General features: G+C 55.2%; 1 protein-coding gene across 6 annotated transcripts in view; it reads right to left on the bottom strand.

Annotated features, from left to right (window-relative positions):
• The window catches only part of GRM7 (glutamate metabotropic receptor 7), a 194176-nt gene that overhangs the window by 70201 nt on the left and 102176 nt on the right, over positions 1 to 21799 (bottom strand). For all 6 annotated transcript variants that reach the window (XM_064433162.1, XM_064433159.1, XM_064433160.1 and 3 more), the window contains 2 exons: positions 13913 to 14054; positions 12872 to 13026 (listed from right to left, as the gene is read on the bottom strand). In XM_064433162.1, coding sequence (XP_064289232.1) covers positions 12872 to 13026; positions 13913 to 14054 — 297 coding nt within the window. The remainder of the gene's footprint in view (positions 1 to 12871; positions 13027 to 13912; positions 14055 to 21799) is intronic.

Genomic DNA, 21799 nt, shown 5'->3' with positions numbered 1-21799 from the left:
CTATTAAAAAGGGAACATTTGTTACCATTCTTTCCCATTGACTGGGACAAGTGGGTGGGTGACAGGGCTGGACAAAGCCCAGCTCAGTCCCTGCTCAGCCCTGTGCACACCCCTCCTGCAGGGCAGCTCCTGGGAGTGCTGCTCCTGGGGGAAGGTCCTGGAGAGCCCTACAGAGCACCCCTGGACACTGCCCTTCCCAGGCTGGAACGGGAGTGTGGGATGGATGGATGGATGGATGGATGGATGGATGGATGGATGGATGGATGGATGGATGGACACTGCCCTTCCCAGGCTGGAACGGGAGTGTGGGATGGATGGATGGATGGATGGATGGATGGATGGATGGATGATGGATGGATGGATGATGGATGGATGGATGGATGGATGGATGGATGGATGGATGGATGATGGATGGATGGATGGATGATGGATGGATGGACACTGCCCTTCCCAGGCTGGAACAGGAGTGTGGGATGGATGGATGGATGGATGGATGGATGGATGATGGATGGATGATGGATGGATGGATGGATGGATGGATGGATGGATGGATGGATGATGGATGGATGGATGGATGGATGGATGATGGATGGATGGATGATGGATGGATGGATGGATGATGGATGGATGATGGATGGATGGATGGATGGATGGATGAATGGATGATGGATGGATGGATGGATGGATGGATGGATGGATGGATGGATGATGGATGGATGGATGGATGGAGGGATGGATGGATGGATGGAGGGATGGATGGAGGGATGGATGGAGGGATGGATGGAGGGATGGATGGACACTGCCCCCCTCCCAGCCTGGAACGGGAGTGTGGGATGGATGGATGGATGGATGGATGGATGGATGGATGGATGGATGGACACTGCCCTTCCCAGGCTGGAACAGGAGTGTGGGATGGATGGATGGATGGATGGATGGATGGACACTGCCCTTCCCAGGCTGGAACAGGAGTGTGGGGTGGTGTGAGCTGTTAGGACCCTAAATCCCCCCCAGTGCCACCCTGCCATGGCAGGGACACCTCCCACTGTTCCAGGCTGCTCCAGCCCTGTCCAGCCTGGCCTGGGACACCACCAGGGCTTATTTTACCCCACAGGGCTGTCCTGCAGGTCCATCTGTGCCAGTGCAAATCTCAAACACTTCCCTCGTTTCAGACCCTTTTTTGGAATGAGCCTGAGCCATAAACCCCCAGGTGAGCAAGGCAAACGTTCCAACCACACACCTGGGCCTGTGCTTGGCCTTTCTGAGCTGGAAACACGCAGCCAGCTCACACACACAGGGCTGAGCTGACACTGCTGGGCTCTGGGGATTCCATGACCCAGCAAAAAACGCTGGATGCTTCAATGCAGAAGCAGGAAAAATCACTTCTCACCCCTGCTCGTGACCAAGCACTGCACTGGTGTGACAAGATTTAGTGATTCCCCAACATTCTCCATATTTCATACTTTAGCAAATTACTTTTTCAGCAAATACCTCTAAGAGATATAAATAGCTCTTTTATGAGATTTTCCAAATTACAATGAATCTCTTATTACTTCAAATCACTGTGATTTGATTAAATCATTATTTTTACACATAGAAAGATGATACTACCTAAAGGGTTCATTTGTTTTCCACCACGGGATAAATACGGACACAAACTCCATTTGATGAGGGAGAGGAAGAAAAGGGGGAGCTGGAGGGGGGAAAGGGACAGGATCCCAAACCCTGGGCAGGATCAGGGACAGGCACAGCAGCACCAGCAATGCTCACAGAGCCTCTCCACTGCCAGGCAGGAGATGAACCCTGCTGAGCCCAGCCCACAGCCCCAGGAGGGAGCTGGGAGTGCCCCCTGCCTCTGCCCCCTGTGATCCCACCGGGAGGGTCAGGGGCACAGCAGGGACAGGGAGCCTGGCATCTGGGGCTGGGCTGGCACCAGTGGCACCAGCAGCGGGCAAGGGAAGTTCCCAGCACCCCCAGCAAGAGCAGCAGGGCTGGCCCTGAGTCCCAGGTGCCACCAGCACAGCACGAGGTCAGAGGGACTTGTGTCACCTCTGCGTGGCCACTGCAGCAGCACACGTGCAAACCAGCCCCTCCATGTGTCACAAGGGACTTCAGGGGCTCAGGGCTGATTTAATAAGGAAAATCATTAAGCCTAATTAAACCACAAAATGACTGACCCAGTGCATTTGCCATGTGCCTTGAGTGCTCCCCTTGTCAGCCAGGTGAGAGCAAAGCCAGCATATTGACCCAATTCCACTGGAGCAGGGATGGGACCAGTTTGTGATATTTTTACTCTTCTGTTTAGTCCCAAGGATGTCCACACCACTGACAGCCAGTTATTTACCCACACAGTAAATCATCACCTGCTATAATTATTGATGCCAAATGAGCTGAAAGCAGCTACTCAAACACTTTTCCAATTTTCCTAGCATTTAACCCAAAGCAGTTTCATCTACTGGCATTAAATCTGGGATAAAAGCATTAGGTGGGGAATGACAGCATCAATTTTAGGACTGCAAGTCTCTCTGCAGATTTTATGCTGCTGCCCAGCCACACACTATGAAATGGTGGTAAGACAGTCTGCAGATATTTTTTTGACCTTTTTGCTCGGTAAAAAGGCCATAAAATAAATGATTTCATTAACTTCCACCATGCCACGAAAGTGCTTTGCAGCTGTTTTCTTTTTCAATAATTGCTGATTATAACTGTGCAAAAAGGGGTCTTTGGGTGGTGGCACATTTGACTTTTTATATCCATGACATCAATCACGCACAGAGGGAATTCCACTCAGGGCAGAGCTGGGATTTTGGGCTGTTCTCTTGGGGAAACAGGTAGACATTGGCTGAGTGTCCTCGTTATCATGGTTTAAATGACACAGCTGCAGGGGGACCCTCAGCCAGGGCTGGGTGGGGCAGCCCTGGCAGGAAAGGTTCATTCACAGTGAAAGGTTCATTCATTATTCCACATCCCACAGCACCTCTCACTCCCGTGTGCAGCACAGGGCCTGGCTTTGTCTCTCTTTGTCCATTTCCAGTGGCCCAGCTCAGCTGGGGCTCCCCTCTGAGCAGGGCTGGGCACAGCCCTGGCACAGCCTGGGCACAGCCCCAGCTGGGCTCTGCTCCTGGGCAGCCTCCTGGTCACAAGCCCAGAGGACAGACCCAAACCCAGAGCTGCCACATGCTCGGAGAGCTCCAGGCCCCCAAACCACCCAGATCCTGCATTTCCAGCCCAGGGGACCTCCCAGGCTGGCACGGGTGTGAAATCACCTGGGCTGGTTGCACAGCGCTGCTGAACACTCCAGCTCTCCCTGCAAGGGCTCCTGCTGCAGGAACGAACAAGGAATGAACAGCTCCTGGGAAATGCAGGAATGAACAAGGAATGAACAGCTCCTGGGAAATGTAGGAATGAACAATTCCTGAGAACTGCAGGAATGAACAGTTCCTGGGAGCTGCAGGAATGAACAATGAATGAGAACTGCAGGAATGAACAAGGAATGAACAGCTCCTGGGAAATGCAGGAATGAACAATTCCTGGGAACTGCAGGAATGAACAGTTCCTGGGAGCTGCAGGAATGAACAATGAATGAGAACTGCAGGAATGAACAAGGAATGAACAGCTCCTGGGAAATGCAGGAATGAACAATTCCTGAGAACTGCAGGAATGAACAGTTCCTGGGAGCTGCAGGAATGAACAATGAATGAGAACTGCAGGAATGAACAATGAATGAACAGTTCCTGGGAAATGTAGGAATGAACAATTCCTGAGAACTGCAGGAATGAACCATGAATGAACAGTTCCTGGGAACTGCAGGAAAGAACAATTCCTGAGAACTGCAGGAATGAACAATTCCTGAGAACTGCAGGAATGAACAGTTCCTGGGAGCTGCAGGAATGAACCATGAATGAACAGTTCCTGGGAGCTGCAGGAATGAACAATGAATGAGAACTGCAGGGATGAACAATGAATGAACAGCTGCTGGGAGCTGCAGGAATGAACAATGAATGAGAACTGCAGGAATGAACAGTTCCTGGGAAATGCAGGAATGAACAGTTCCTGGGAACATCAGGAATGAACAGCTCCTGGGAGCTGCAGGGAGCAGAGTGCCAGCCAAGGGACAGTCACTGCCCAGCCCAGAGCAGGGGCTGCCTGCTGCATCCAGGGGCACCACAGCCACGCCAGGCAGCTCTAGCAACACCTCCTGCCGCAGAATCCTGCCAGGAATGCTCCCTTTCCTGCTGCCCACTTACTGGAAATGGGCAATTTGTTTTGCCAGGACCTTTATCCGCGAAAAAATCCTTTTCCTCACAGCTGAAAATGAGCTGAAAGCTGTTTAGCAAATAACAGAGCAGCTGGGGCTGCCCTGGATCCCTGGCAGTGCCAAGGCAGGCTGGGCACTGGGGCTGGAGCACCTGGCACAGTGGGAGGTGTCCCTGCCATGCCAGGGTGGCACTGGGTGGGATTTAGGATCCCTCCCAAGCCACTGGATGTTTCTTCCCACCAGTTTCCCAAGTTGCAGCTTCCCAGTCTTTTACCAGAAGCTGCTCCACAGATGGCCTGTTCCATTTTAATAATGCAGAGCAGCAAAAGCTGGCATGCAGGAGGTCAAAACGCAGAACATGAGAGTGCTTTTCCCCCTGCTCAGCAGCCACTGACAAAACACTCGAGCCTCTCTTTAAAAGCTGTTAAACTCCAGTCACTCACTGCATAATTTAAATCAGGGTGAAAATACAGAAATCCCTCTCTGCTGGGATGCAGAGACTGCAGCAACTCCTGGAGACACTCAACAGGTTAAAACTGTAATAAAGGATTGTAATAAAACGAAAATGCAAGGGGCTTCTCATCCAGCCTGGCTGCACTGAGCCATTCAGAGTTGAAATTATAACAAACAGTTATAATAGAAGGAAAATGCAAGGGGCTGCACTGAGCCATTCCCACCCAGAGCTGGATTCCTCCTGTCCCTGTCCCTGTCCCTGTGCCTGTCCCTGTGCCTCGCTGCAGTGTTTCCATGTCAACAGCAGCAAGTGCAGAGTGCTCCTGCACAGAACACCCAGAGCACCCCAAGGACCTGCACAGAGCACCCAGAGCACCCCAAGGACCTGCACAGAACACCCAGAGCACCCCAAGGACCTGCACAGAGCACCCAGAGCACCCCAGGGACCCTGCACAGAACACCCAGAGCACCCCAAGATCCTGCACAGAACACCCAGAGCACCCCAAGGACCTGCACAGAACACCCAGAGCACCCCAAGGACCCTGCACAGAACACCCAGAGCACCCCAGAGCCCTGCACAGAACACCCCAGCACCCCAAGGACCTGCACAGAACACCCAGAGCACCCCAAGGACCTGCACAGAACACCCAGAGCACCCCAGGGCCCTGCACAGAACACCCAGAGCACCCCAAGGCCCTGCACAGAACACCCAGAGCACCCCAGGGCCCTGCACAGAACACCCCAGCACCCCAAGGACCTGCACAGAACACCCAGAGCACCCCAAGGACCTGCACAGAACACCCAGAGCACCCCAGGGCCCTGCACAGAACACCCCAGCACCCCAAGGACCTGCACAGAACACCCAGAGCACCCCAAGGACCTGCACAGAACACCCCAGCACCCCAAGGACCTGCACAGAACACCCACAGCACCCCAAGGACCTGCACAGAACACCCCCAGCACCCCAGGGCCCTGCACAGAACACCCAGAGCACCCCAAGGACCTGCACAGAGCACCCAGAGCACGCCAGAGCCCTGCACAGAACACCCAGAGTACCCCAAGGAACTGCACAGAACACCCAGAGCACCCCAGGGCCCTGCACAGAACACCCAGAGCACCCCAGGGCCCTGCACAGAACACCCAGAGCACCCCAAGGACCTGCACAGAACACCCAGAGCACCCCAAGGAACTGCACAGAGCACCCAGAGCACCCCAGGGCCCTGCACAGAACACCCAGAGCACCCCAAGGACCTGCACAGAACACCCAGAGCACCCCAGGGCCCTGCACAGAACACCCAGAGCACCCCAAGGACCTGCACAGAGCACCCAGAGCACCCCAAGGACCTGCACAGAGCACCCAGAGCACCCCAAGGACCTGCACAGAGCACCCAGAGCACCCCAAGGACCTGCACAGAACACCCAGAGCACCCCAAGGGTCTGCACAGAGCACCCAGAGCACCCCAAGGACCTGCACAGAACACCCAGAGCACCCCAAGGACCTGCACAGAGCACCCAGAGCACCCCAGGGCCCTGCACAGAACACCCAGAGCACCCCAGGGCCCTGCACAGAACACCCAGAGCACCCCAAGGACCTGCACAGAACACCCAGAGCACCCCAAGGAACTGCACAGAGCACCCAGAGCACCCCAGGGCCCTGCACAGAACACCCAGAGCACCCCAAGGACCTGCACAGAACACCCAGAGCACCCCAGGGCCCTGCACAGAACACCCAGAGCACCCCAAGGACCTGCACAGAGCACCCAGAGCACCCCAGGGCCCTGCACAGAACACCCAGAGCACCCCAAGGACCTGCACAGAGCACCCAGAGCACCCCAAGGACCTGCACAGAACACCCAGAGCACCCCAAGGCCCTGCACAGAGCACCCAGAGCACCCCAAGGCCCTGCACAGAACACCCAGAGCACCCCAAGGGCCCTGCACAGAACACCCAGAGCACCCCAAGGCCCTGCACAGAACACCCAGAGCACCCCAGGGCCCTGCACAGAACACCCAGAGCACCCCAAGGACCTGCACAGAGCACCCAGAGCACCCCAGGGCCCTGCACAGAACACCCAGAGCACCCCAAGGACCTGCACAGAGCACCCAGAGCACCCCAAGGACCTGCACAGAACACCCAGAGCACCCCAAGGCCCTGCACAGAGCACCCAGAGCACCCCAAGGCCCTGCACAGAACACCCAGAGCACCCCAAGGGCCCTGCACAGAACACCCAGAGCACCCCAAGGCCCTGCACAGAACACCCAGAGCACCCCAAGGGCCCTGCACAGAACACCCAGAGCACCCCAAGGCCCTGCACAGAACACCCCAGCACCCCAGGGACCCTGCACAGAGCACCCAGAGCACCCCAGGGCCCTGCACAGAGCACCCAGAGCACCCCAGGGCCCTGCACAGAACACCCAGAGCACCCCAAGGCCCTGCACAGAATAACTTGTGTTGCATTCTTTCATAGAGGAGAATAAATGTAATAGACTGTTGGTGTGTGCAGTGTCATTGGAGAGGTGGCACTGGCACCCTCCAATCCACCGTGACCTTTGGAAATCTATAAACGTTAGAGTCAGAATTCAAGTTCCCATTTTTACCCTGGGAAAGCTGTGTGTGTGCCGTGTTGTTTCGTGTCCCACAGCAGCAGCCGTGGATCTCCAGGAGGATCAGCAGCCAGCAGCTGCTGAGGGAGGCTGAGCCCGAGCTGCCCTGGCACAGCCACCAGGCCTGGCCGTGCCAAGGTGCTGGGGAGATCCTGGGGCTGCCTGAACCAAAGGAAACTTTTAAATGGATCTCGACTTGCAAGATAATTTGTATTCCCCTCTTTTCATACCAACACATTAACCAAATACATTATTTCCATAATGAGGAGATGAACATCTGTGTGGCTTCCCAAAATTTCAAGTGGCAATACTCGAGACAAGTATTCCCTCTTTGGGACTGACACATCAGCATTTCAAATAAGTGCCACAACTAAAAATACCACTGAAATTCCAAGGAGGTCAAAGACAGTTCAGGTGTGGTTTGGATTTCAGGTTTTTTAGGTAAAGCAAACCAATTTGATTCCACAAAATTAAATCACTGCAGCGTTGGACTAAATCATTTGTACTTGGGCCTGGGGAGTGAGGTGCCCATGCCAGCCTTGCCAGGAGGGGGAAAGACAAACACCTGAAGCAGGCTGTGTCACCAAAAACTCCTGAAGCAGGGTGTGCCACTGCAAGCTGCTGTGACAGAGCCCAAAGCTCTGGGCCAGGCCCCCCATGGCAGCAGAGCAGTCCCAGCTCTGGTGGCTTCACCTCCTCGTGGCTTTGGGACAATAAACCTGCCCCAAGCCCCCGAAAAACCGACTGATCCCATTAGATCTGGAATATTCTGCTTTGGAAATTCATGCTCTGGGAAGCAGTAATTCAACAGAGAAGCAGAAAACCAAAGGTGCAAAGCAGGAGAAGGATTTCTGCTTCACATCTGGACTCAATCCTCTGACTTGCCAAGGGGCTGAGGGCTGCTGGGCACAGGTGGGCACTGTGGGCACCCAGAGGGAAGAACCTGGAGAGGGAATCAGCAGTGGAAGCCTGCAGGGAGCTCGGGGAGGTGGCACTGTGGGGACCAGCCCAGGGTCACCCCCTGCCCAGCCACAGAGGAGCTGGGGCTGTACCTGAGCCATGCAGGCGCTAGGAGCACTGTGGCAGCACAAGACGGGCTCTAATTAGGCCTCATCATTATTGACAAGCAATGACACCATCCTCCTTCCAGCAGCAATGATCAGTCTGAGGCCCCTGGGTCGCTTCCTTCCCAGCAGCTCCAGCAGAACTGCCTTGGGAAGGTGCAAGAGCTGAGAGAATGAGGCTCCACCAGGGCTGTGCCAGCACAAACAAGGGCATTCCCTACCCATGGACAGTGCCATGGCATGGAAACACAGCTCTGCTGCCAGGCCCTGTCCTGCACTGCTCGGAGCAGGGTGTCCTTGGCAGCTCCCTTGGATCTGCTGGGGACACAGGGCTGTGTTTGGGGAGCCATGGATCTGCTGGGGACACAGGGCTGTGTTTGGGGAGCCCTTGGATCTGCTGGGGACACAGGGCTGTGTTTGGGGAGCCCTTGGGTCTGCTGGGGACACAGGGCTGTGTTTGGGGAGCCATGGATCTGGATCTGCTGGGGACACAGGGCTGTGTTTGGGGAGCCCTTGGATCTGCTGGGGACACAGGGCTGTGTTTGGGGAGCCATGGATCTGCTGGGGACACAGGGCTGTGTTTGGGGAGCCCATGGATCTGGATCTGCTGGGGACACAGGGCTGTGTTTGGGGAGCCCTTGGATCTGGATCTGCTGGGGACACAGGGCTGTGTTTGGGGAGCCCTTGGATCTGGATCTGCTGGGGACACAGGGCTGTGTTTGGGGAGCCATGGATCTGGATCTGCTGGGGACACAGGGCTGTGTTTGGGGAGCCCTTGGATCTGGATCTGCTGGGGACACAGGGCTGTGTTTGGGGAGCCCTTGGGTCTGCTGGGGACACAGGGCTGTGTTTGGGGAGCCCTTGGATCTGGATCTGCTGGGGACACAGGGCTGTGTTTGGGGAGCCCTTGGATCTGCTGGGGACACAGGGCTGTGTTTGGGGAGCCATGGATCTGCTGGGGACACAGGGCTGTGTTTGGGGAGCCCATGGATCTGGATCTGCTGGGGACACAGGGCTGTGTTTGGGGAGCCATGGATCTGGATCTGCTGGGGACACAGGGCTGTGTTTGGGGAGCCCTTGGATCTGGATCTGCTGGGGACACAGGGCTGTGTTTGGGGAGCCCTTGGGTCTGCTGGGGACACAGGGCTGTGTTTGGGGAGCCCTTGGATCTGGATCTGCTGGGGACACAGGGCTGTGTTTGGGGAGCCCTTGGATCTGCTGGGGACACAGGGCTGTGTTTGGGGAGCCATGGATCTGCTGGGGACACAGGGCTGTGTTTGGGGAGCCCATGGATCTGGATCTGCTGGGGACACAGGGCTGTGTTTGGGGAGCCATGGATCTGGATCTGCTGGGGACACAGGGCTGTGTTTGGGGAGCCATGGATCTGCTGGGGACACAGGGCTGTGTTTGGGGAGCCATGGATCTGGATCTGCTGGGGACACAGGGCTGTGTTTGGGGAGCCCTTGGATCAGGATCTGCTGGGGACACAGGGCTGTGTTTGGGGAGCCATGGATCTGGATCTGCTGGGGACACAGGGCTGTGTTTCAGCCCCAGCCTCTCCAAGCCTCTCGCTCCCTTACCTGGCTGGGCTGGCACTGTGTTCCCACCTTGCCAAGGAGTGATTCCTCTTTCGTGTGCACTTCTCTGGCTCACTGTCTACTCCAATTATGCAAATAAAATGCAACCTCATCCTTTCAGCATAATTACATCAAACACAATCAGGCTATATTAAGACTGACTTAAGATGAATGAATTCAGTTCATCTAATGATTTCCTAAATCCCCCCATGGGACTGTGGCAAAGGAAATTCTGTCCCAAGAGTGGCATCAAGTACCAAGACAAATAACCGTGGATCTGGGGCCTGATCCTACAAAAAGCCAAACACTTGAGACCCCCCCAGGAGTCACAGGCTGCTGGGATATCCCCACTGCCAGGGAAAGGAACATCAGCTGGTACCTGTGTGCAAAGCTGTCAAACCCCAGCACACCTGCACCTCACACCTGCACTTTGAACTGAAGTCACTACTGGGAATGAAGAATAATTTGAAAAATGCCTTTTTTTCTTTCCAGCAAGGTTTCTTAGGAACCTCCTTCCAACATATCCCAAATACCACTGTAGACAGCGATAAAAGGAAAGGGGAAAAAAGAAGAGATGCTTTTGAGGAGTAAAACAAGGGCAAGCCCCTCATTCTGACTCCAACACAGAGTTCATGACTAACACAGAGCTCTCGGGGGATGCAGAGGGAATTGAGCTGTGCCCTGCCCTGGGTGCTGCAGGGGAAGGAGCTGGGCTCTGCTCAGGGCTCTGAGCTCAGCCTGCTCCTGCAGCCTGAAGGGAAAACCTGCAGGAAGGGAAATAAAGCACCTGAAGGTGCTTTATTTTTTATTCTGTGCCCTCACCAAAAGCAGTGCATTGCTGAACTTTAGATGTTCATTTCTGGATAACAAAAGAATGACATTACAATGTCCAATTCCTTTCTCTGGGCCTCGTGGCCAAACAACAGAATTCAACAATTCAAAGGACAGGAAGGAAACCAGAACAACCTCCACAGCCTGGGCAGGAGGGAGGCAGCAATCCAGAGGGCTCAGGGCCTCCCTGGGCATGCAAACACCAAAGCCTGGGCTCCTGACCCATCCACTGCCTGCTCTCCTGGGGCAAGGGACAGAAACGGGATCAGCCTGGAAGGGAATGTGGGAGCTGAACTGCTCCAGCAGCCTGGGATGAGCCCTGCTCCCTGAACCCCCCAGCCCGTGCCAGCAGGAGCAGGGGGCACATCCAGGTGGCATCTGGGGACAGCTGGACGGGGCTGGGAAGGGCAGGAGCCAGCCTGAGCCCCTGGAGGGGCCAGGGAGCAGCAGAGCCCTCTGCTCTGCTCAGGGACCCTCACCCTGCCCCGCACAGCTCCCCCCGCCCGAGACCCTTCCTCCCCTGGAAGGAGCACACAGACCCCAAACGTGTGTCTGCTCCTGGAGGACACCTCAGGCACAGGGATTTGCAGGCAAAATGTGATTCAGGCACCACAGGAATCCCCCAGCCCGCGTGGCCACGAGTGCAAAAGGCACCCAGGCTACGCCAGGCACTTCTCCACTGAACGAGGAGAGACTTGCAGGCTCAATGAACACATTTGTTTTGCAGATACACCAAATATACTGATATTTATACCTCTACCTTAACTGACTTTCTACACCTGAAGTCTCCCACTCTGCCATCCTCACTCACTGCATCCAAAACCCCCTCGTGCCTCCCGTGAGGGGTTTAATGTGGAACATAAAAGGAAAATATTTTAAAACAAACAAACGCGGGAAGTTTTTGTTTCTGTGTACTGTTGACAGAATTTTTGTTTCTGTGTCAGAAACCCTCAGGGATGAATACAGACAGTGTGAAAAGCTTATTAAAATATCCTGCTTTTCAGAAACAAACCACTTCATTGTCTGTCAACTTTCTGTATTTACGGAGAAATAACATCCAAGAGTGCCTCGGGGGGCTAGAAATGTAAAAGAATGAAGCAGATGATCTACCTGAGAGGAATAACTGATGAGCAGGGAGTGCAGGCACAGGAAAAATGCAAATATTTGGTTTTCCAGGGAGTGAAGAGAGCAGAACCCATTTTAAAGTGGGCAGCGTGTTCGAGGACTGGGCCAGCACAGGAGTTGGGTTTCTCTGCTCAGTGCCTCCCCTGGAAACAACTTTTCCTCCCTGTCCCAGAGAGCACAGAGTCTGACCAACCTCGCTGGTGCTCAGAGGAAGCCACGGGGATGCTGAAGCATCTTTACCCACAACAGGATCAACAAACTGGGGTGAGATCAGACAACAAAGGCAAGCTGAGGAAGAATGGGGTTCAGCAAAACAAGCTTCCCTGAATTTGCCATGCACACATCTGCACAGGTGTGGGTATTTCTGAAGCACACAAGCAATATGGACACGTATAGGGCTTGATCTGAAATAAAGCTGAGTTTAAATGGAAACCACTGACGGAAAAAGGAAGTTTTAGTCCTTCAGTAGAAAACTTCTGCCCTGTTTCAGAGAGGAGACCCGCACTGCCCGAGAGGCACTGTGCGCACCCGGGAGGTTTTGGGTTTTCCTCCCGGGGACAGAGCCCTGTCACACCCCCCACGCTCTGAGACCAGGGCTGTGACAAGCAGCTGCTGGCAGCTCCTCAGCTGGGAAACAGCCTCGAGTTCCCAGCTGAGAATTCGGGGAGACGTCAGGGGCCGTGTTCCAGGTGCTGACAGCGTGTGTGCCACAGGTCACCCGAGCCCGGGAGGGACAGCAGGGACAGGAAGGGACAGCAGGGACAGGAGGGATGGGCAGGGACAGGAGGGATGGGAAGGGACAGCAGGGACAGGAGGGATGGGCAGGGACAGGAGGGATGGGAAGGGACAGGCAGGGACAGGAGGGACAGGCAGGGACAGGCAGGGACGGCAGGGACAGGCAGAGACAGCAGGGACAGGAGGGATGGGCAGGGACAGGCAGGGACAGCAGGGACAGGCTCTTACCCTCGATGGTGGCTCTCTTGGGCAGGATGGTGATGGCTCCCTCGGCCACGTCCTCCTGCTGCAGCAGCGGGCTCACCTTGGAGCCCCAGGTGTCGGAGCCCACCCACAGGAAATGTCCCACCTGGTCTGCCCTCTTGGCAGCCGCCAGGATCTGCCTGTGGAGAGGAAAGCTCGGTTTGCAAAGGGGATTCACTGACACCTGGAGCTCTCCAGGGAACGGGGTGGCCCCGGCACAGGGCTGCACTCGTGGGCTCACAGCTCTCCTCCAGCCTGGCCGAGGCTGTGGGGAGGAGGAGCAGCACATTCCTGACCCAGCAGGGCTGGGACACTCTGTCACCAGGGCTCTGGGCAGCCTGCGCCAGGGAAGGGTGGGACTGGATGATCTCCAAAGGTCCTTCCCAGCCCAAACCATCCCATGACCCATGCAGCACCAAAGGCACTTCTCTTTAAATTCACCCTACATCCCACGACTGAATTATTGATTCCACTAAAACTTAGAGTTTTTCCATTGGCTTTACTGAAACTTTTCTCTAATTTGTTTTTTCTCCTTTTGTGGGACCAGGCCTCTCAGCAACTGATGATTCCATCACAATTTTAAGCTAATTTCAAATTCTGGATCCAGAATACGCAAGTGAATAATGAAATATAAAATATTCTTTGTGTTATTTTACGAGCCCATTCCATGTGGTTTAACCTTGAGCATCCAAGTCACTTTATCACTATTAACTTTCATTTGCCATAAAATGGACTGAACTAATGAATTACACCAAGTCGAACGAGCCTGGAGAGGGGGGCGTGTTCGTAATTCCTCTGAGAGGAGAGGTCAGCTCTGCCACCCCACAGGAGCGTGGAGAAGCTCCAGGAAAAGCTCCCAGAGCCTGGTCCCCACTCTCCAGCACAGGTGGGCACCCCTGAGCCAGGCAGCAGCAGTGCCCGTGCTTCCCCCCATCCATCCCCAGCTCCACACATCCCACGTGGCTCCAGCACAGCCTTTCCCCGGCTCCCCCTCCCCAGCAGGGCCCCGGGAGGGCCCAGCCCCACCTGATGTCCTCGTCGTGGGCGAAGATGACGATGGCCCTGGCGTTGGGGGTCTCCAGCAGCTGCCGGATGATCCTGTCGAAGTCGATGCTCTTGTCCTTGCGGTCCTGGGGGATCTTCAGGGACTGGGCGATGCAGAGCCCACCTGTGCCAGGGAGCAGAGCACAAAGGCACCTTCAGGGGAGGGCAGGAAACCCCAGAGAGCCAGCACAGGCAGGGGAATGCACGGCCCAAAGGGGGCTGGGAGGGGAGGAAGGCTCCCAAGGACACTGCCCTTCCAGCATCCATGGCCAGACCCCGAGGGATCCATGCAATTCCTGCTCTGACAGCACTGCCTGCAGGGCTGGGAGAGTCAGGGACTACCCAGGCTGTGCCCAACCCACTGCAGAACAGCAAAACAAGCAAAGAAATGGGCAGGGGAAGGGTGGAAAGGAGAGGAATTAAACCAGGAAACAACAGCAACCTGAATGAGCCTAAACTGATGAACAAAGCCCCAAAACAACGGGCTGAGAGGCAGCAGGTACTGAAGGGTATTGGGCAGGTTTGTCTCAGTGAAGGGCTGAGATTCTTTTTGATTTTGCATCTTGAGGGCTACTGGAGGAAATGCCTCCAGTGGAATGAGTTACCTGGAACAGGAACAGCCAAGGATGAGATAAAACCAGACTGGGCAAGAAAATCCCTGTTTGTTCAAGGGCCCAGCACCAAACAGGATGGAGAGACACAAACTGTGAAACCTCGAGGTAAAGTCTGTGAAAGGCACTCCCCATAAACACCCAGAGAACACAGCAAAGAGCATCAGCACAGGCACAGGTGCCTTCAGCCAGACCAAGCCCACCCACTTCCAGCACACTTCCAGCTGGCTAGTCTGTTTTAGAAAAAAAAAGAATTTAAAAAAAACCCATCTTCACTGACATTCTGGTTGTTGCTGGCAGATGAAAACACAACTTTTGCCTTAATTATTTTGTTTCTCAGTAGTAATCACTTTCATCTTTTACAGCATCTTTGATACCAACCTGCTCACCATAGTGCACAGTGCGTTAATTAATAACGTATCAGAGCTCTTAATAAAAACCAGCAGTGGGGATGAGTTAATTAAAAGGCAGCAGGACAAGGGAGAGATTCACAGATAGGCTTTAAACCCCAGATTTAAAAGTCCTGGTAATTGAAGCACTGGAGAAGGTGCTGGAGGGTGAAGGGCCTGGAGGAGGAGGAGGAGGCTCAAGCCCCGGAGCATCCTCCTCCTCCCAGGGCAAACCAACCCCCAGAGAAGCACGGGACAGCTGGGAAAACCAAACTCCTGCTTGGAAATGGTGAAATGCAGCTCCTGTGGCCAGCCCTGAGCCCCTCACAGAGCAGGGCAGCCTCGCTCTCCCTGATTTCTGACAGAGAAGCTGAGCTGCAGCTGCCTGAAGGCAGAGGAGCTCTGCAGGGCCGGCTGCTCCAAAGGCTCACTGGAACAAACCCATGGCTTCAGTGGGGAGAAATGAAACCGTGAACAGGAAGAGAATAAAGGAGAACAATAACCCCCAAGTTTTTCTCTGACTCACATAAAACATTTCATTTTGTTTCGCAATTATCACAACCTGGACTTTCTGCAACTTTTTTTTTTCCCCTTTAAAAGCAAACACTACTGACTTTCAGAAATAAAGTTCATTTTAAATGAAGATTGAAAGTCTCACTGCCAGCGAGCTCAGGAATCTGAACAGTTTTACATGCTCTTTCTACTTTCCCCAGTCAAATTAGACAGAGTGAACCCAAGGCCACGAGCAGTGCTCTCCAGCTCTCCCAGAATGTCCCACTTGGCAGGGATCCCACAGGCAGGGGAGAGCTTTCCCAAAAGCAGCAGATGCCACGGTGCCCTGGAGCCTTGGCACCACCTCTGCCCAGAGCTCAGGATAAATGCAGGGAGGAATCAGGGATGAGTGGCAAATACCAGCGTGCCCTTTGTCACCCTGGGCAAGCAGAGGGCACGGGGAATTGGGTGTCTGGTGCCCAAAAGGCACAGTGGAGTAAGTTCAGCTTTCACATCCTCATCCCACGTTCCACCACAACAGGAAACGTGTGCACAGTTATTGAAAGTGTCAGGTTAATTCACAGCACTTCTGAGGGAAAAACCTCCGAGGGAATTAGGTGGTAAAAACATGAAAGCTGCAAATTCAGGATCTTGTCACAGGACTCCTGCAGTAATTCATCACCCCTGGTGGCCTGGAGAAGTGACAAATGCTCCAGGCAGCACGAAGTGCCTGGCAGGGGAGGGGAGCCTGGGAGCCAGAGGCAGCCCAGGGCTGAGCAGGGGCTGCTCTGACACGTCCAGAGCCCGTCCAGCTCCCTGAGCTGTGCCCTGAGCCGTGCCCTGGCTGCTCCTGCCATCCCTGAGCCATGCCCTGAGCCATGCCCTGCCATCCCTGAGCCATGCCAGCCTGTTCCTGCCATCCCTGAGCCGTGCCCTGAGCCATGCCAGGCTGCTCCTGCCATTCCTGAACTGTTCCCTGAGCCATGCCAGGCTGCTCCTGCCATCCCTGAGCCATGCCAGCCTGCTCCTGCCATCCCTGAGCCGTGCCCTGAGCCATGCCAGGCTGTCCCTGGGCCGTGCCCTGGCAGGCAGAGCCCGGGCAGGCTCTTTGCAGGCTCTCTGCAGGTACCAGCACCCTGGGGATGCCAGGGCTGGCAGTGCCCGGCTGCTCAGTAGCCATGGATACCCGTGCCTGGCTGCTCCTACAACACTGACTGCTTTATTCTGCTTCCCGGAAATTCTCCAGGAGCTGTTTTCCTTATCACCACTTAATTGGATTATCAGGTAGCAAAAGAGACAATTTAACACTTTATCAGCTGATTTATCTGCAGAGATCCTTTTGGGGGGAATCACTTTTGGCAACACTGAAAACACCACGTCACAAAGTTATGTTGGTGCTGATGATTATTAAAAGGAACTCTCAATTAATTTGATTAATACGTTCCTTTAACATCAGCAGCTGCCAGGAGCTGCCTCCTGGGTGTTTATCAGAGTTCTGGGAACAACACAAAGCCCCTGGCAGAGCTCAGCTCCTCCTCACTGCAGCAGCTCCAGGAGCTCCCTCAGTGCACAGCGAACACCCCAGCATGGAGATCTGAGCCATGGGGCGTGGGGAGGGGTGAGAAAAGCTCAGCGAAGTACAGGTGGTACCAAGACTTTGTGAAGCAAACAATAAAAATGAAAACCAATAAAAACTCAAAGTCTCCAAGCGCAGGAGAGCTCTGATCCCTCAGAGGCCCTGCCAGGGAGCTGCTGTGGCCCCACCATGCCCCAGCAGGCAGGACCCCACCACTCAAGGGGAAATAAATCAGTGAAACTCTTTAACTGGAGTCTGGGGGAGCAAATAAGGGGAATTAACCAGGGAAGAAATGAAATAAACCTCAAGGGCACACAGGAGGTTTTTCCATTTCATTGTACGTTTCTATCCCACTGCTGGCTCTGCCATTCCCTGCCATTCCCTGCACATACAATGCAGGAGCTGCAATGAATTTGACTTGGAAACCTCCTGTATTCTGCAGACAAACCAGTGGCAGCAACGCTGAAAACGGAGTTTGGAGAAGTCAGGATCCTCCCCACGTGAAAACCTGGACAGCACAATTGAGGAGAGCTCCCTGATACAGCAAATCACATCCCCAAGAGCCAGAACGACAAAAGGTCATTTTACAGCCCTGAAATGCAGCTGGGGCTGCCCCAAACACTCAGCAGGGTCAGAGCTGTTCAAACAACTGACACAAACCCACCAAACCCTCACAGGAATCATCCAGACTCACACGGGGCTCTGCCACAGCTGCCACCTCCAGGGAGGGGGTCAGGCCAGGCTTTGCTTTAGGTTTGACCAAAAACCAGCATGGACCCATGCTCCAGCCTCACGAGAAACACTCAGAGCTTCAGGAAGAGATCTGAGTGTAGCAACACTTCCAGTCCATTCCCAACCTGCAAATCCACCATAAAACAAGTGAACAAAGAGGTCCTGGCTGGGTGTGCAATATTCCCTGTCCCACAAGGTGCCAGCAGCGTGGGAGCTCCCAGGGGCTGCCCCGAGCCCTCCACAGATCCCAGGGGTTTATCCCAGGGGTGAGGAAGGGCTGCAGAGCCCAGGGGTCTGCCCCTTGCACCCCAAAGGAATTCCAGTCTGTGGAAATGAGCTGAGGGACAGCAAAGCTCCTGCCAGCCCAGAAAGGGAAATAAACTGATTTATTCTGCCCCCCGGTGAAAGCAGAGCTAGGCAGGTTCAGAGGGAGCTGGTGGGGCTGGCTCATCCTGCTGCCACCCACAGCTCTGGGAAAGGGCACATCACCCTGCAGGGGAATACATGGAGAGGCCAAACCAGCACAGGATGTGCAGGGCCCTCCAGAAAAGAGCTTCAGCTCAGCCACGGCTGGCAGAGAGGTCCAGAAGCGCCAGCTGGCCCTGGTGCCCCAAACCACAGCGCTGGGGAGGCTCTGGGCTGGCTGCTGGCTCCTCCCTAGAACAACTGATACCCTGCTCCCAGGAATGCTCACCCTGGCCTTGCCAAGAGCTGCAAAGTCCTCGCTTGTGGCACTAAAAGAAGTTTACAAGGGCCTGATCTGCAGATGGGCTCGGGTTTAAATTCCATTTCCATACTATGGTAATTCAATTGTAAAAACGGAAAGTGCACCAATAATAAAATTACATTAACACATGGAATGACAACAATTTATCCAAGGAAAAGGATCCCTGTGGATACCCAACAGCTTTAACTTAGAAACTTTCTACACATGAAGAAGCTACTGAATCACTTGGAAATTTCATTTTCACTAATTTTGTTTATTGTTTCATTTTTTCCCATTAACCCTCATCATAACCCAACAACAGAACACCTAAACTAATATGGAAGACTAATATTTCTAGTATGTTATTCATTAATGCTTAATTCCATTGTGTCAGACCTTTGCTGCATATTTAATGACATTCCTGGTGTGTTTTATCACCTCAAAATTGTCCTTTATTATGGCAGTTAAACTCCAGTAATATACAAAAAATTAAGACTCTCCTTGGGAACACTAAATTAAATTACAAGAATGGTGTAAGATGACTTTGAGAGATGCAGGAAAGCTCTGCTTGTGAATAGAAGGAGAAAGAGGGTGTGCTGCAGGAGCTGTCTGTGCCTGGAACCCTGAGTGAGCACAGGCGTGGCTGCAGAAGGGATCGGGAGCTTTGGCTTCCTAAAATCTGCTCCAAAGGTGCACTGGAGCCACACAGTGCAGCCGTGCAGGAAAAGCAATAGAAGATAGAACATTTAAATGCCTTTTGTTGGTGCAGCCCCGTGCCAGGAGTGCTCCAGCACCTGCTCAGAGGGCTCTGGGATCCCACTGACAATGGAAGGTCACCCCTTGGAAGGAGAAGGGATTGCAGGGAACCAAGGGAAAAGCCCTGAGAGGATGAAGCAGTGCCTGTTCTGTCGGGAAGGCCCAGAACAGGCAGCTCCTCCTGCTCTGTGCTGTCAGCCCTGTCCTTCAGCTGCTCCTAACAACCACAGGAAAGAGACAGCCAGGTTCAGAGAGCTGGGTGGGGAGAGGGGCTGAGAATGGGGATCTGGGGATCCTGTGGGACCCTGGTCCTGGGGATCAGGAGATGGGGATCAGGAGCTGCTGGGATCAGGAGCTGGGATCAGGAGCTGCTGGGGATCAGGAGCTGGGATCAGGAGCTGGGATCAGGAGCTGGGGATCAGGAGCTGCTGGGATCAGGAGCTGGGATCAGGAGCTGGGATCAGGAGCTGGGGATCAGGAGCTGCTGGGGATCAGGAGCTGCTGGGGATCAGGAGCTGCTGGGATCAGGAGCTGCTGGGGATCAGGAGCTGCTGGGATCAGGAGCTGCTGGGGATCAGGAGCTGGGGATCAGGGAGCTGGGATCAGGAGCTGCTGGGATCAGGAGCTGGGATCAGGAGCTGGGATCAGGAGCTGGGGATCAGGAGCTGCTGGGATCAGGAGCTGGGATCAGGAGCTGGGGATCAGGAGCTGGGGATCAGGAGCTGGGGATCAGGAGCTGCTGGGGATCAGGAGCTGGGGATCAGGAGCTGCTGGGGATCAGGAGCTGCTGGGGATCAGGAGCTGCTGGGGATCAGGAGCTGCTGGGGATCAGGAGCTGGGATCAGGAGCTGCTGGGGATCAGGAGCTGGGGATCAGGAGCTGGGGATCAGGAGCTGCTGGGGATCAGGAGCTGCTGGGGATCAGGAGCTGGGGATCAGGAGCTGCTGGGGATCAGGAGCTGCTGGGGATCAGGAGCTGCTGGGGATCAGGAGCTGCTGGGGATCAGGAGCTGCTGGGGATCAGGAGCTGGGATCAGGAGCTGCTGGGGATCAGGAGCTGCTGGGGATCAGGAGCTGCTGGGATCAGGAGCTGGGATCAGGAGCTGCTGGGGATCAGGAGCTGGGATCAGGAGCTGGGATCAGGAGCTGGGGATCAGGAGCTGCTGGGATCAGGAGCTGGGATCAGGAGCTGGGATCAGGAGCTGGGGATCAGGAGCTGCTGGGGATCAGGAGCTGCTGGGGATCAGGAGCTGCTGGGATCAGGAGCTGCTGGGGATCAGGAGCTGCTGGGATCAGGAGCTGCTGGGATCAGGAGCTGGGGATCAGGGAGCTGGGATCAGGAGCTGCTGGGATCAGGAGCTGGGGATCAGGAGCTGGGGATCAGGAGCTGCTGGGGATCAGGAGCTGCTGGGATCAGGAGCTGCTGGGGATCAGGAGCTGCTGGGGATCAGGAACTGGGATCAGGAGCTGCTGGGGATCAGGAGCTGCTGGGGATCAGGAGCTGCTGGGGATCAGGGACTGGGGATCAGGAACTGGGATCAGGAGCTGCTGGGGATCAGGAGCTGCTGGGATCAGGGACTGGGGATCAGGAACTGGGATCAGGAGCTGCTGGGGATCAGGAGCTGCTGGGGATCAGGAGCTGCTGGGGATCAGGGACTGGGGATCAGGAACTGGGATCAGGAGCTGCTGGGGATCAGGAGCTGGGATCAGGAGCTGGGGATCAGGAGCTGCTGGGATCAGGAGCTGCTGGGGATCAGGGAGCTGGGATCAGGAGCTGCTGGGGATCAGGGAGCTGGGATCAGGAGCTGCTGGGATCAGGAGCTGGGATCAGGAGCTGGGGATCAGGAGCTGCTGGGGATCAGGAGCTGCTGGGGATCAGGGAGCTGGGATCAGGAGCTGCTGGGGATCAGGGAGCTGGGATCAGGAGCTGCTGGGGATCAGGGAGCTGGGATCAGGAGCTGCTGGGGATCAGGGAGCTGGGGATCAGGAGCTGGGGATCAGGAGCTGGGATCAGGAGCTGGGGATCAGGAGCTGCTGGGGATCAGGAGCTGCTGGGATCAGGAGCTGCTGGGATCAGGAGCTGCTGGGGATCAGGAGCTGCTGGGGATCAGGAGCTGCTGGGGATCAGGAGCTGGGATCAGGAGCTGGGGATCAGGAGCTGCTGGGGATCAGGAGCTGCTGGGATCAGGAGCTGCTGGGATCAGGAGCTGGGGATCAGGAGCTGCTGGGGATCAGGAGCTGCTGGGGATCAGGAGCTGCTGGGATCAGGAGCTGCTGGGGATCAGGGAGCTGGGATCAGGAGCTGCTGGGGATCAGGAGCTGCTGGGATCAGGAGCTGCTGGGGATCAGGAGCTGCTGGGATCAGGAGCTGCTGGGGATCAGGAGCTGCTGGGGATCAGGAGCTGCTGGGGATCAGGAGCTGCTGGGGATCAGGAGCTGCTGGGATCAGGAGCTGTTGGGATCAGGAGCTGCTGGGGATCAGGGAGCTGGGATCAGGAGCTGCTGGGATCAGGAGCTGCTGGGGATCAGGAGCTGCTGGGGATCAGGAGCTGGGGATCAGGAGCTGGGGATCAGGAGCTGTTGGGATCAGGAGCTGCTGGGATCAGGA

Source organism: Passer domesticus, chromosome 9, assembly GCF_036417665.1.
Source record: "Passer domesticus isolate bPasDom1 chromosome 9, bPasDom1.hap1, whole genome shotgun sequence".
NCBI classification, from domain to species: domain Eukaryota; kingdom Metazoa; phylum Chordata; class Aves; order Passeriformes; family Passeridae; genus Passer; species Passer domesticus.
The sequence above is the reverse complement of the archived record's forward strand: the minus strand, read 5'-3'. Positions and strand labels throughout refer to the sequence as shown.